The following is a 16628-nucleotide window of genomic DNA, read 5'->3' as shown; positions in this document are numbered from 1 at the left end:
CATCATCTTCATCATTATCATCATCATCATCATCATCAGTATCATCATCATCATCATCATGCACACCATCAATTATCATTATCACCATCAACATCGTCGTCGTCATCTGATTAATATCCCCACCATCTTCCCAACTCGATATCGACATCATCATCTTCATTACCATCATGTACCATCATCATGATTATCATTATCATCGTCGTCGTCATCTGACTAATATCCCAACTACCATCTTCTGCACCATCATCATCATCATCATCATCAACATTATCATCCTCACCATCATCATCATCATCATCACCGCCACCACCACCACCACCACCAACTCATCATCATTATCATCATCACCATCATCATCACCATCACGACCACCATCACGACCACCGCCATCATCGCCGTCTCTATCTCCGTTACCATCTTCACCACTGACATTCCCACCATCGGTCTACCCGACAACGGACATATTTTCTATTCTCCCACATGACCTTGTTCATGTTGATGCTTGTTGAACGTAATATGTGCTCCTCCAACCTCTCGCTTCATCCCAACATATCAAGAAATATGGAATTTATCCCCATAGGTCAGACTTAAGATGCCTATCCATTTACAAGATCGGTGCAAAGTATTAAGATCTAGGCGGATTCGTCCTTGCCGCTGGAAGAAATTGACAAGAAAAGCCACCAGCACGACCAGGGTATGGATGGCGTATATTATTGTTAGGGAGAAAACGAAATGTTAAGACATTGTATTCTGCTCTTCGGTTAGTAGAGGTGCGGTGTCGGATAACAATGCTGGCCGTTAAAATAAAACAAAATGGGGCAAGGATGACACGGCCAAGAAAAAGAGATACGTATGAAATAGAAGTTTGACTTGTTTTCATCTTTGCGCATGACAATTTTTTCAATAGTTACGATTTTCCTTCCGGAAATGCTGGTGACATTTGTTGTTGTTGTTGTCAGAAATTGCTTGCCCCTTCTGACGTGGATTTACCCGGAAAATGTGTGTTATTGTTTCCACACCCTTCAGTTTCCGAGTCAAAATGACCAGTAGATCCGAACCCAAAACGGTGAGGATGATTGTGCTTTATAGGCCCGTGGGTTGAAAGAGGTTCCATTTACTCCTTTAATGCTTGAGCTGAATGCTCGTCTTAATGATGGCTGACCAGTGCATCCTCTTCTAGAAAGGGCCTCCGATACTTGGTACATCTTAGCTACGGGAATTTTAATCTAATATGAATATCATACGTTACATTTATCCATATTTTCAAGGTTGGTGGAGTCTTGAATTTTTCAAACACGATAAATATAGCCCATAAACAGTGAAAATATATGTTTAAAAAATTTTACAATCTTAGATTGGGTAGATCAAGGCATGAAGTTTATGCTTGCTTTATACTCCGATTGCTCGTAAAATCAGAATGTGGTAATAAAAATAATAATTTTGTGCGCTAATTTATTGTAGCCACATTTTAAGACCTTAACCTCCCTAACATTTAATGATATTAGATAATCAGCATTTGTTCGTCTTTGGATAAATTCAGGATAATTGGAATATAAAGAATTTCAAGCATTTAGTCTACGATGAGGTTTGAGAAAGTAGACACTATGATCTCTACACCCAAACCACATTTACGCCGGTGAGTTTCTCATTAATGATTGAGACCACTTCATATCTTCATAAGATACCTGAGTTTGCGTCGAAATTGTGCTTGAATTTCTATTTTACTCTTATTTTTTTCATTCTAGACTATTCATTTCATTGATTTCAAAGTTAAAAATGTCACAGCGTGGAATTCGCTGACCAATTTCCTGTTGGGATATAGTCTTTCTGACAGCTAAGCCTGCAGTGGGATCAATAGAATCAGTGGAAATCATTTGGCCGACTTGATGTCGTTTTTCGCATCTGTAGTCTATGCCGTGACTGTTTTTAGCTACATGAAATTCTCATTATCTTGTAACATGACTGTGTAAGGTTTCACTTTACTTTTATAATTTCCTCATGCCCATATCTTCTTCCGGTTATCACGTATAGTTTCAGGGAGAGATTGTTAGACAGTATCAATCTCACTTACTGTACATCATCAGGACCGACTCTACTGGAAGATCGTAGGTCAAACGGTGCATACCCGCCGCCCCCCCCCCCCCTGACCCCGGTCCCAAACAGCATCATAATAGGGCTACGTAGTATTCCAAAATGAAATAACAAGCAGAAATTCTAATACGCTGTTCTGATTGGTTAAAAATAAAATTGCGTTTGATTTATGAAATTGTGTTTAATTCCAACTCTCTCTCTGCACCGGGTCCCCTGTGTATACTACACACCCACAGACACTCTCACACACAACCATGATATCTGCCAACGAATATATAACTTGCTTTGGTGAAACTACTTGAGAAAACAAAATCATAAAGAACCGAAGTCCCATTGACGGGCAAACAATCTTAGAACTTTGATCACGACCCATCAATAATTATCAACATTACGCCATAAAATGACCACTATTCATTCCTAGTTAGCCAGTGCAGATGCATCTGTCATTCGGTACACAGCTGAATTATGATTCACAAAGTGTAAAATTTCGAATCACGTTAACGCTAAAATACGTTTATCTATTTGTTCTTAAAAGGGGAAAATATACACTTTCTAATAAGACACTGCACACCGTAACTATGTGAGACATTGATAATTAAGACATGTTAACAATGTCCCTGTCCCAAGTGGCATCATGATGAAATAAATTGAGGGGGCCAGATATGTCGTATCGGGCAAAATTTATTTCAAAAAAGTTGAGAGCGGGGGAAGCGAGCGAGCAAAATTGTGATATTTCATTTACAAAAATCAAATTATGTGATAGATTTTGACGTAATTCAGCAAATAATATCATATTTCAACCTTCTCTCTTTCATTTTCTCCTTTTTTTCTTGGACATTATCTCTTCTTCTTCAATGTTCTTCTTTTTTTGGGGGGGGGATATCCCCCTAGCCCCCATCTGTCCACCACTTCCCGCCACCGTGATGAATGTGGACCTTCCATGCTAACTGCTAAAATGTTATCACGCCCACTCAACATTGCACACGTGCCATCATTGTTACATACTATTTTGTAACATGAAATTGCGCCGCAACATACTGCTCCATGCGAAAAATATTTCTATTTCGCTCATGCAGTGCTCCCGTTCGCGCTCATCTTACGTCTCAATGGGGCATATTTTTAATCAATGGACGTTCAACGCCTTTTGGGCACGACTTAATTTCCATCCCCTTGGAATTATAGCGGACGTTAAATCAGGATTTTCCACAGGCCTGGAAAATCTCAAGCTCGTCCCATTTAGCTCATAATGTCTCTTGACAATGAGACTATTTTTCTTCATGCCCTCCATCATGCAACCATCCTTATTCCTCAATGTCCATCCGATCCACCTTTATTCCAATTTAATTCCTACTTCTCATCTAGTTCTTCCATTTTTTTTCTAATCAAACTATTATGGAGACGCGCCCAATGAAAAATGCGATCTTGATGAAATTACCTGAAAACAATTAAATTTATTTTTTTTTAAAAAATGACTTCTGATGATTCCCGCATTTCTTTGAAGACGACGTATCTTGTGTTACAACGAGTGCATAAAGCGGGTTTTAATCTTCATTTTTATTTTCAAAATAGTTGTATGCAAGCAAACGATTTTACTTCAATTCTGATATGAAAAAAATGACTTGTATAAAATTATTTTAATGTCATTTTTTCTAATTTCAGTTTTAAGTTGTTGAACATGCTCTCTTAAAATAGTTGGGCAAAAGTGCCCAACTTAATCATGGGCAACACCTTTCCACACAACTATTGGCTGAAATTGGGAAATAAATTCGCTCGATTTGATAATAATTGCCCAGAATATTATAATCTTTTTTACCAACATACATTACCCAACAGAGTGGACAGTATATTGCCCAACATTTTAAGCGTGTGGTTAGAACCGTTTTAAAAATATCTGACAAAAGTGGGTGACAATTTTTTTTCCTTCTGACGTGTATATTTTCATCGGATATTACAATGTTGAGACTGAATGACATTTCGAATAAATAAATAATTTTTCTCTACCTTGACTGTCTTTACTCGCCACCGATATTTTTTTTTGCCTCTTTTTCCAGAGAGGAACATAATTGGGAAAAAGTAACAGGAATTAAGAATCGAAAGATTTTTTATTTAACCAAGGTTTTGAAAGTGGTGCAGCAGATCGCAATTTCCCCGAGTATTTCCCCGGCTATTTATTCCTATAGAAACGCAACTGACCGATTGTTTCTCAAAATATCCCCCTCCATCTCAAAATCTCGAGCCCTTCTCAAATTTTCATTATTCAATGCCGGGACGTCTACATCTTCGTTCCAGTGAATGCATATTTCATCTCATTTGACTCTTCGGGATTTTAGCATTTTATCGACCTTCGAATCTAGACAAGCTCATTAGCCATGGAATATTAAGTGAAAGGGGATTAAATTTTTCATTTTGATGAAAGAAAACACCAGTCTGGATCTCCTGGGAAGTCTTTGAGTGTGTCCTGTAGGATTTGCAATCTCGTATGTGTTGTAATTATATTAGCCGTATATGGGTGTGTTCACAGACCTTTAGGGGATTATAAGACGTCATGATTTTATACGCTGGAGCAGATTGCAAACTTCCCGCTTAAGATGATAGTTTGATGAGTTTGTGTATGGTCGAAACGTACTCATTTTAAAGAAAAAAAAATATGTACAGAGATTTTTTTATTTTTTTTTTTTTAGGGGGGGGGGGGGCTAGAAAAGGAAATAAATCTACGTCTCCAACTTAAAAAGTTCTTTAAAACCATGAAGATATATAGCCTACTTTTTACAAAAATAGAGGACCTGTCCTGTGTCCCGTAACCCAAACGTTCGCGATCAAATCGTACACTTGATTTTCACGATTGATTGTAATTTTCGTAAATAAAATAAATTGTACAAAAATGTTCTACGGTCATTGCTAAGCTTTGTTTTACGAGCCAAATGTTGTGCCCCGGCGATGTGCTATTTCGGGCGCTCTCATGAAGTAATTCGCTCAAGGTGTAGAGTGAATATCATATCTTTATGTTAAGCTCAGAACCGCCAAGCAAACCCCCCCCCCCTCCTACCGGGTTTTCTAGGTACGTTACTGAAAGTATGGTGGCGACGGGGTGGCGACTAGTTAAGGGTGCCATCAATTTCGAATACTGTATATGAACGAGAATCCATAGGAGTTAGTTTCTCTTGTAAAAAGTTACACATGTGAAGGAAATAAAAGTAAATACGATTGTTCATTTTGATTGCACAAAAAAAACAGGCACACACTTATTGATCAAAGGGTTGAATAAAAATTAATCAGTTGTTTCGATTGTTATTCCCACGCTCCAACCCGAACTCGTGTCATGTGAATAGAATAATTCATGAAATTGTTTATTGTTAATTCACTCCTGGTGCAGGCAAGCTTGGAAATGAAAGATGACATTCTATGACTCTAATCTACAAATATTGTCATGGCAACACTCGTCTGGTCTCCTCTTCTCTCTCTCTTCCTCTATTTCTGCTACTTCTACAATCCTCTTCAAACTGTCACTTGCTTAATTTTCTGTGTAACCTAAGCAATTTTCCCGATATTTATTGAGTATCGTCAGCATGCTATTTACTTTGTTCGCAAAGCAGCGCAATAAAATATTTGCAATTCAACATTTTTGTTGTGATGTAAATATTTAAATAAAGATATCTTATCTATCTTATCTATCTATCTATCTAATCTATCTATCTATCTAATCTATCCAATGACCCATAACTGTGGCTCATACGTAAACTGTTATGAAAATTTATTTAAAAAAGGGAAACTTCTTGGTTGTTGGCAGCAGCTCGGCGAACAATAAAAAAACACCACTAATCATTACCGCTCGAATATCCCGTCTGCTCCTGCAAAAGTGCTACCGCATTCCATCTTATTCAGGTTCATGGTTTTCATGTCACTATGAGAACTGTATTTGATGCCGGGGGGGGGGGGCACTTACATTGACGAGTGGATACCATGCGCGACCAAAAAACACGTAAAAAGGATGTCTTTTTCACGGTAGGGCACGTTACGTACGTAACGTGATAAGGGTGTCAAAAACACATAAATAATGAAAAAAGGTATCTATTTCGCTAGGAAAATTACGTGTTTAGGGTCGAATTTGCGGGATGATAAAACAAAATTAAAATGTTTTATAACGGATGTCCTTTTTGCCCCAACACTTCGTGTTTAGAGTCCGATTTGCGCGAGGTGTAGAAGGTGGGGTCGTACTAAACCAAATAAGGTAAAGCCGACGACCGAAGGACCCGTAACAATAAAACATTCCTGTACTTGTTTAGGGGTTCATTTCAGGGAATATTTGCCAAGAGTATCGTTTTGTTTCCAATACTAATTGTTAAGGGTAGGGTTTCACACGCCAATACTTGTCAAGGGGTGCATTTTCAGAATATGGAAATTACGTGTTTAGGGTGCTTTTCGAGACCCCATGGTCAGCATGGTATCCACTCGTGAATGGAAGTGGCCCCCGGGATTTGATGAGAGATTTTGTCGATGCATCCAAAGTGTATTTTCCGTGTTGGAATTATTTATTTGAATATTATGCGGTGTCGTACTTAAATTTCTTTCTTGGTCACTTGAAATTAAAAAAAAAAGTTTTCGAACTCGTCATTACAGCCTCGGTTTAATATGCATCGAATTAGCATAATTATAACGCAGGTTTGTTTCATGCAATATATCTCTTAGAAAGATATTTTTTCTTTTTACTCCAAAGAATGATCGTTTCCGCTGGAGGCCAATTTCTGCACTACATCCATCCTACGCAGTTTCTTGATTCCCCTGAATGGGAGGCTAGCAGCGATGGAACAAAGAGTAAATTTCAGGTGGGAAAGTAACCCCCAGTTATCTTTTTTCCAGGGGTGGGGGCATGGGCGGGGCTGGCTCTCAATTTATTCAAACACACGTACCCACACGGTAGGTTTTCATAACCACTCAAAAAGGAGCAAGTTTGATTGGTGAAATTGGTTCCGAATTTGCAGATTTCCACATGCTTTCTCTGAAAAAAAATAACAAAATTTCCTATACTGAAGGTGCTCCATCTTTTTCCACGTTTGTCGGACAAAAAATAAGACGAAATTCAAAATAGGAATAGCTCGTGATTTTTTCCTAAAATGGTAAAGTTTAATCGTTCTTTTTGCAAGAATGTGATCAATGGGCCGAAAAAAAATATTTAAATTTCATGTACCCCAGCTCAATCCTCAGTCCCCCTCCCTCTCCCCCTCTCCTCTCCCATGCATCACTCTTTATTAAAAGAAAAGCAAGCGTCTCTTAAAAAGGTATAATCCTTTATCCCAAACTTGACATGATTGGTTTGACCATTAAACGACCTGAACTAAGTATCATTTTAAAATTCTTTTCGGCATGTATGTCAATGTAACCATGGAAACATCCAAATTAGATTTTTTATTTCATTGACCAATTTCCAGTCACTATAGCGATCTCGATTCATAAGGCAATTTGTGGGTTATATAATACGGGCATTTACTTTTGCTTCAAAAGGTTCGTTTAATCACACTTAATCCGAATCAGGACTTCTTGGCGGATATAATTAGAAACATGTTATTTACTAGAGATAAGTTACATTTTGGAGCAACCAGTGTCAAATTTGGGTGAACATGTTAATCTAAAAAAATCATGCTCCATACACCTTTCTTTTGTTATAAGTGAGGATAATCCAACTAAACATTTCCAGTTAGAATAGAATATTGAATCCAAACTGAACATCATTCTTCTTTCCCCTCCTCTTCATGCCATTTTTCTACTTGCAATATTCACCTTCCTTTCTGTCGTCAAATTTATTTTGACCCCCCCCCTCCACGATTTCTGGGTTTTCCTGCATTTTTGTAACACCATCATGATTGAAAACATTTTCATCATCATAATCTCTACTCCTTATGATTTGGACATCTCATCACTGCACAAACTACATTTAATGTTTTAACATAATTATTCCTTTACACCCGTTGAATATTTGCGTGTTTGCCCCTCATCTCTCCCATACCTTTTATCTTAACATTCAATGAACGTTTCCCCTGGTCACAAACACTCACGCCGACAACGAAGAATTTCTTTCACTTCTATCTTAAATGCTATAATCTATATCGCCTACCCATGCACCCCACTGGAGAGATCGCTACTCCTTCACTTTACCCCTTACCCTATTTGCTAAATCACTCTTAACCCCTTCCTAATTCGCTATCCTCATATACCATGCACTCTTTCCGATCCCCACCCCTTACCCCTCATTTTGATCATTCTCAATGCCCAATCACTGATATTTACAAAATTGATGTCTCCCAATTCCTAGTTTCCTTCTCATAAACTTGCATGTTCTTTAATGGCAAACCCTGGACCTGCACCTGTTAATGGTCTCCAATCCCCTACCCCATTCCTGGAATCACTACATACCCACCCAACTGATTGACTGCCGTCGTCACCATCCTCCTCCTCATCACAGACTTATCCTCCTCCTCCCATCCAGGTGACGATCACGGCAGACGTCGACTGCCGGTACATCCAGTGGCGACGTCGCAAGCTTGAGAACTTCCTCCGCCGCGAGCCCTTCCTTCGATCCGTCTTCGAGACGACCATCGGGAAGGACATCACCAAGAAGCTCTACGGCATCGATGAGCCCATGGAACAACCCATAACACCAGCACGCATTGACAAGGAAGCCGTCGAAGCCAGCGAGAATGACGGTTTGAACATTACCTTATACCCTTGCATTTTTTAATAGTTTATTCATTTTTGGAGGGCGTTGTTTCAAGCCTTCTTTTGGTTTCTATATGTTCTTTATATAGCCTATGGGGTTCTTGATGTAGTAAAAAACCTAACCATTTTCGTATGAGGTTTTTACACCACCAAGAATCCTATAGGTTGTATAAAGACCCTTAACCCTAAAATCTACAAGGCTGTATGGTTATTTTTTTTTCAAATAATAAGATTTTAATTATGCTAATTTATGCATGAAATAAAACATTTGCTCTAATCAAGTATCATACGCCCCGAAAACTGCAAATTCTTTTATTCACAGACACTTTGTAGGATCCCCATCAAATGTACTTCAAAAAGAAATGGTATCGCAAATTTCTTATGTATTTTATTGTTTTTTTTAATCTCTCATGTATTTCTTTGTTTTTTCGACTTTTTATTTCTTTCTTGTTTTTTCGATGGAAATTGTTGAAGCTTAATTCTAATTATAAACAAGACAACATTAATTGATTTTAATCAGTAAAAATAGAAATAATGATACATTTATGAATTTGGCCTTTTAAGGTAAAAATGGATTCTTGAAGAAGAAGAAAGTTCTACAGAACTACAAAGAACTGTAAACAGTATTTTCAAAATCTGATTTGTTAAAGAACTGTAAATGGTTCCATAAAAAAACATACTAGACGAAAAGAGAGTTCTATTCAGCCCCTATTTTAATAGTGTTCTTTCCCTTTAGGCCTCCCGTTATCCTTGCCCTTCTCAAACGGGTTATTTCTCTGTTTGCATCCCAATATCCATGAGCCTTCTATCGTTTGAGCCAATAAAGTCAAGTACTTTCAGTGACGAAACCGTCGAGATCCATGATAGCTGTAATGAATTGATTGTTAGGATGTTAAATTGAATAGGAATGAAGCAATGAAGAAATTCAGAGCAAATAGCGTACTCTAAACCAACGATCTTGTAATTATTCTATGTCTGCACGCTATAGGTTTACAAATTAGATTGCTTATAAAGAAACGGCGTTGTAAAAAAAAATGCTCTCTACGCGGTAGGCATGGTGAAGTGGCAAATTGATTCTGAAGTCCAAATAAAATCATGTAAATTGGAGATGTAAATTTTGCGTTCTCAGAGACAGTATAAATAGAAAGAAAAAACGAATTCGGGAGGAAAGAAACTCTGTACTATTAACAAGATTAAACGGTTCAGTGTTATTATTTTAGATAACGGAGACGTAAAAGTCCTAGGTTATTCAATCTCTTTTGACGAATACTACTGTTTCGCTTCCTATATGTAATCATTTCAAGTCATGAGATCAAAATGTCACTTTAATTATCAAAGTGAACATAAGTCCTATATGAATGAGATAGTACCAACCACCCACAAGCTATATGTTCTTAATGGATAAAAACATGTAGACATTCACACGTTTCAATCTTTGACTGCTTGTGATTGTGTTTTGATAGTTTTTATTGCAATAAAATCCAGTTTGTAGGCTTGCGACAACAACTGCTTCACAAGTGATATATCACGTACACTTTCCTTCAAGGTTGCACATTATGTATTTCTAATGTATGGTTTGGACATATCAGTGGGAGGGCAGAATTTTGAACGTCTATTCCGACCTGTCGAACCCATAGTCATTAGTTTAAAAAGCTTGTTTAAAATCAAAGTGGCATCTATATAACTTTCCAACCTTTAAAACCTCAACCTCTTTTTCTTCCCTTCTCTAGTCGCCCAATCTTCCGGTGCTGACCCAGTCCTCGAGACGGGCGACAACGACTCCCAGGAGCTACTTCAACACAAATGGGAGAGGGTAATATCCGAAGACGACGACTCCAGCACCCATCAGCACCCAGGTCAGGTCAGGGAAGGTGCAGGGCTAGGAAGTGGAGGGCCGGGTGGACCATTGCAGGGGCGTCTCAGCATCCCCGCTAGCCATGACGGCACGAGTTCCGACGTCAGCGTCAAGTCCGCCCGGTCGATCGTCGATATACGGGCCAGTATAGCTTCGGGGAGAGGGGCGGCCGACTTCGGGTCGAGGCGATCGCAGCGGTTAGGAAGTTCACCCGATGCGCAGTCCGGAGGAGATGGGTCATGGTGGCCATTCTTCTGAGGGTCTGTCGAGGATCGTCACCCCCAGGTGACTCCAAAGTCTCAACCTCCAACAGTGGTGAATTGATCAACGTTTGATCAGCGCGAGAGAACGCGGTCCGTCAGACCTCCTGAAGACGCAGGAAAACCAATGAATAACTCATAACTTATGAAAGTCATGATGCCATATCTGGGTTTTTGTTCAGGAGACGCTGTCGACTTGGGCAATCACTCTAATAAAAGGGGGTTCAACTTTTTAACTTTAACCACTGTCACAGGGGGAGTGATTGGAACAAGTCGAGTACTATTGAAATGTGTTTTTTGTAATAGAGGCTAAAATGAGAGTTGCAAATTCAGTAGAAGGAAAAGTGTTAGGAGTAAAGAATTTATCATTTTTACCAAGATGAGGAAAATATTTTTGTTTGCTTCTCTCTTTCGCCACTTTTTAAAAAATTTTCGCTATAACCCATGTTGTGCCACAACTCCCCCCCCCCCCCCTGGAAGAAATCTTGCGTTCAGCTTTAACATGTCATTCTATTATTGCATTAAAGAAAGTGTGATTATATATGAATGTTTGCAGTGAAAAAAAATCCTTTTCAGGCCATTTGGTAATGTTAATTGGCAGTTTCTACCCCCACTAAATAATGACATTTTGTGATGGCATAATATTCCAGAGGCATAAAAGTGAACAATGCCTATGGAGGCATTCAATAGAATAGAACTAATTAAATTTATTATGGACGTATTGCTGTTTGATTAGTAGATTATAATCATTTGTATTATAGAGATATGATTTTATCCACTTGCAGATATTACTCAAGTCTTATATAAATACATTGTAGATTAGACATGAAACAAAGTTTAGTGTTATATATACATTGCACAGGATCGAATTGAGGAGAGTTGAATTACTATTGGATGAAAAATGATGAAAAGTAAAATGTGTTGGTATATATTCCTGCTATTACTACATTCAGTATTTAACAAGTACATAATGTTTTGGTGCTGCAGTGGTACTATGTGTACAGTGTATATAATGTTTTACACTTGTTTGTTACCTTCAAAAATTATTTTTACAAAAAAGGCAATTATCAGCCTAACTTTGCCTTAATGGTGCACAATAATGTATAATCAAAGATTATGACAGTACATTACTTCCACAATTAGAAAATGAGCTTTGCAGTTAGTATACTTTATCAAATATTTATTTCACACAAGGGACTGACATAATACTGAAAATGTTTAAACTGATTTGATCCATATTACAACACCTGTTGTCTAATGGTTTCCAAAGTTGATAATTGTGCAAATAGTAAATGAAAGAAGTTTGTTTCCAGGCAACTTTCCCATATAATTGCATTGTAAGCTACATGTATCAAATTGATAATGGGAAGAGTTTTCTTACAGATGATTTGAATAGCCCATACATATTATTTATGTAATTTGTATGTATTGACAAAATCATGTGATGTCATCAGTGGCATATGGGGGCATGGGGGAGGGGCTGCCTGCCCAAGAAAAAAAAGAGAGAAAAGGAAAGCGAGAAGGGGGAAATATATCATTTTCAACACAATCTCACAAAATCTATCACAAAATTGGATTTTGGTAATAGAAATAACAAAATTTCTACTCGCTCACTTTGCTTTCTCGCAAATTGTTTATAAATCATGCCCAATACGACATATCTAGCTTCCTCAAAACTGTTGGCTCATTATGCCACTGATGACCATATTCATGTCAATATTGCAGACTTTGTAATTACATGTAGTCATTTCAGGAGCTGTTAGGTTATAAAGGAAAGTATTTACTATCGCCAGGTTAGAGTGAATATAAAGAAATATGTAGCGTTATTTTGCATTTCATCACCAAGTGCCTAAATTTGAATGCATTGCTTTTTATTAATCATAATTTATGAATAAATTAAGTCTGTTGATTAGTACCTTTTGATAATTGCATCTGATAGACATGTAGAGAGCTCCTTGCTGGATCAATGAGAATTTAATCCACTTTCAAAGATTAGGTACTTCTTACTTGTAATATATGACATCTCTGTATAGCATATCTTCAAGATAACATAATCACAGATTTTTTATGAATCATGAAATGTTTCTTTGGATTGCACCATGTAGTGAATTTGGCTCCTTTAGGACAAAATTGAGGTATAGCTATGGCAATTTGAAGTGACTTTTTGGGGTTTTTTTAGTACTTGTGTTTATTTCATTATGTTCTTTAACACTCATCCCTAGCATCCTTATATCACAAATTGGTAATCTCTCTTATGAACATGTATCTTCTTCCAGCACCCCAAGTGCATTCCCCGTTCCGCTCGGACATTTCACTCATGTCACATGCACCAAGGCCCTTATTCTGAACTCGGATTTGAATTAAACCCTGGTTTAAAGTTGTCGTTTAACTATGGATAGCCAATTGGGGCATAAGTCCCTAACAGTTTCATTTGACACTTTCTGGTAATGATAACTCAAGTATTTTTCTTCATTATGAAAGCAAAAGAAAACAAACTAGTCAACATAAGAAATATACAAAATAAACATATTTTTAAATTATTTTTGGCTCCCATAATTTTAGCACAGAGTTCGACCATGGTCTATGTTAACCCTGACTTCAGAATACGGGCCCAAGGGTCCATCCCATTTTCTCTCTCTTTATTTCATTTACTCTTCATAGTTCTTTCTATCTTGTGCTTGCACTCTTGAAAATATACCCTCACTCTGACCCAGTCCTTGCTCATTCATACACTTCTAAAACACTTTCAATAGGCAACACAGGTGTACAAATAAGGGAGGGGTGCTGGGGGGCTGCTTGGCCCACATTTTTCATGTCCGAGAGGAAAGGGAGAAAAAGAAAGAAAAGTTAAGTAAAATGAGTGATATCATTTTCTGAATTTTATTTCAAATTCTATTACAAAATTAGATATTTGTATTGAAAAGTTCAAAAAGGGGAATAATACTAATGAAGGTTTGGAAAAAAAATGTGACAAGAGCTTTTTGTTGGATAACTCAAAACTCTTCCCCTCTCGAAACCTTCACTTGAACTTGGGGAGATTTTTCCTTTAAATGAAGGTGTAAAATAATATTCATTCTCCATTTGGGGGATATATACCGTTTAACAATTTAGCAGATTTTAGAATATTAAACAAGATTTTTATGATTGATCTATGACTTAATATGAGGTAAAATGCAAATTATATGAAATAAAAATGGCAGCCCAGAAGATTTATGCATGTGAAATTGTCCTTCAGCAAATGATGATCTACATCAATGGGCGAACTTTGACCCTCACAAAATTGCCTGGTTACCCGTCCAAGTTGAGGGTTTTCCTGCCAAATCATTATTCATGACATTTCTATCAAAAGAAACTATTTTTCAAATACCATACACCTCAACTGAGATGTAATAGTTGCCAAGGGTATAAGAGACAATGCAAGAATTCCATTCCAAAGAATTGCAATCGCATTACTAAGGGTGGCAATTATGATAGTTTCCCTTCTTCAAAGTATATTTAAAGTCATATTTTGAAGTTGAAAAAGCCAAATTATCTGGGTAGCATTTATAACAGCCCCCCTTAACTGATTCCCTCTTTGATCCATTTAACTATAAGGTTCCCCATCACCTCGACTTCCCCATCTTCTTTGATTATTCGTCCCTTTGTCCCTCCATCTGTCAATCTCCATTATCTCTATCTAAACCATCAAACTATCCATTTGTTATCACACCTCCACAAATATCTCCTATTCCATCCCTACATGGCTACAATCCATTAACTATTCCTTCCAATACTGACAATTCTCTCATCTCCTTCATGCCCTTAATTCACCAATCCACCATGAATGATGTCTTCTAGTTAGCACCTTTCCTTTGCTTATGTTTTAGTTTATTTGTCATTTTGTTTTTCTTCAAGTTTAAGCTTGAAAAGAAGTACAAACTTGAGAAATATTTTGCTATTTCAATATACACTCTTTCATTTGTACATGTCATGATTACATTACTAAGAATTCCAAATGGACATTCATCTTGGGATTGATATTAAAAATTCACAAAATAAAAATGCAAGCATCTATTGTTTTATCATTTTACTCATTTCGTCGCACGCACCACGAAACGTCCTCTCTGCGCAGATACAGTGCGCTATCGCGCATCGCGATTTCACCACGGACCGTCCTCTCTGTTATGATGCCCACTGTGGCGTAAATAATTCACTTCAAGAAAATGTAAAGATACGGGATGAAACTTTGGAACCTGAACTATCGAACAAAGACCGTTAAATAATTTGCTCTCCTTGTAGGTGCACTTATTGCTGGTTTTAAAAAGTTCTCTGCAAAACTAACTTACGCAGCGAAGTGCGCAGAGAGGACGGTTCGTGGTGCGTGCGACGATTTGGTATATATTGCATGGCTACCAAATGATTGTGTGGTACAGAACATGCAGTTCATTCACCTCATCTCTCATAGGAAATATGGAGCTAAGATTGCCCTCACCATATGCTAGTCAAGAGCAATGGAACTACAGATCCCATATTAATGTTCAGGTTTCATTAATCATAATGGCGCAATGTCATATTCTGCAGATAAGATCACCAATTGAAGCAACCCCTGCCATAATCATACAATTCTTAGTAATTCGCCATACTGTGTCCAACTTGAACTGGATTGACCAAACTCTTCTCAGCAGGGACGCTGGAGAATAGTACAGGAACGTGCAGTGGATTAGAATTTACAGATTGAGAAATCGAGAGAGAGAAGAAATGTGGCATAGGTGTATAAAATGGGTTATAGGCAAGAGATGAAGTTAAACAAGAGGTTACAGAAAGAGAATAAGGGGTAAGGTAACAAGAAAGAGAGTTGGTTAGGCTATAAATTATAAACAGGAGAAGGATAGGTGATGAAGTTTGATGAGGGACAGAGTCATGGAGGGGCAGATGTGGGGGGGAGAACACAATAAATGTCCCCCCTCCCGCCCAGGGGCACAGAGTCCAAGTCTGTTTCGAGTGATCGAGCAAATATGAGAATGGAAAGAGGTATTATTAGTGTAGTACAGAACACAAGTTCGTAAGTATAAACGGGAGGATAGGTGATGAAGTTTGATGATGGACAGAGTCATGGAGGGCAGAGCAGAGGGGGGGGGGGCACAACAATAAATGTCCCCCCCGCCCAGGGACAGAGTCCAAGTCTGTTTTGAGTCATCAAGCAAATCTGAGAATGGAAGGAGGTATTAGTGTAGTACCAGAACACAAGTTCACAAGTATGAATTGTCCTCTGAAGTTATGTTTGGTTCAATTCTACAACTCAATTATAAATGCTACCAAGAAATCTAAAGCTACTTGTACATGTATCTTTATGACCAGAATATGACACATACCTATCTACATGTAAAGCATCCAAATATGCTCTGAAATCTGTATAGAGAATGTGGAATAGCTATAATTCCAATTGAGAAAAATTATATCCCACAACAGTGTGATTGTAATTGTCACCCTCAGCAACTGCACAATTCATAAACCATATGAACTGCATTGTCCCAAATACTAAAATCACAACTGAAGCACTTGCTCCAGGGTGGGGTGCATCATGCACGATAGGAGTCATCTACTCCTATATTGACATCATGAAATTGGTTCCTTTGGTAGTGAAGTCATAAATTGGGCGATTTTGGTAGGAAGACCACAGCTCAGACCATACAGCAGTCTATAACTGTGAAGGTCATGGTCCTTTCCACTGA

At 37.9% G+C, this 16628-nt stretch overlaps 1 protein-coding gene across 1 annotated transcript in view; it reads left to right on the top strand.

The window, feature by feature from the left end:
- LOC121413646 (popeye domain-containing protein 3-like) overlaps positions 1-11329 on the top strand; it is a 34616-nt gene extending 23287 nt beyond the window's left edge. Inside the window, exons 3-5 of the mRNA XM_041606554.1 lie at positions 6806-6914; positions 8573-8789; positions 10533-11329. Of these exons, the coding sequence (XP_041462488.1) occupies positions 6806-6914; positions 8573-8789; positions 10533-10915 (709 nt within the window). The 3' untranslated portion in view covers positions 10916-11329. The remainder of the gene's footprint in view (positions 1-6805; positions 6915-8572; positions 8790-10532) is intronic.
- Positions 11330-16628: the final 5299 nt, after the last annotated feature.

The sequence above is a fragment of the Lytechinus variegatus genome, chromosome 4 (assembly GCF_018143015.1).
Source record: "Lytechinus variegatus isolate NC3 chromosome 4, Lvar_3.0, whole genome shotgun sequence".
Taxonomy (NCBI): domain Eukaryota; kingdom Metazoa; phylum Echinodermata; class Echinoidea; order Temnopleuroida; family Toxopneustidae; genus Lytechinus; species Lytechinus variegatus.
This window is presented reverse-complemented; position numbering and strand designations above follow the sequence as displayed.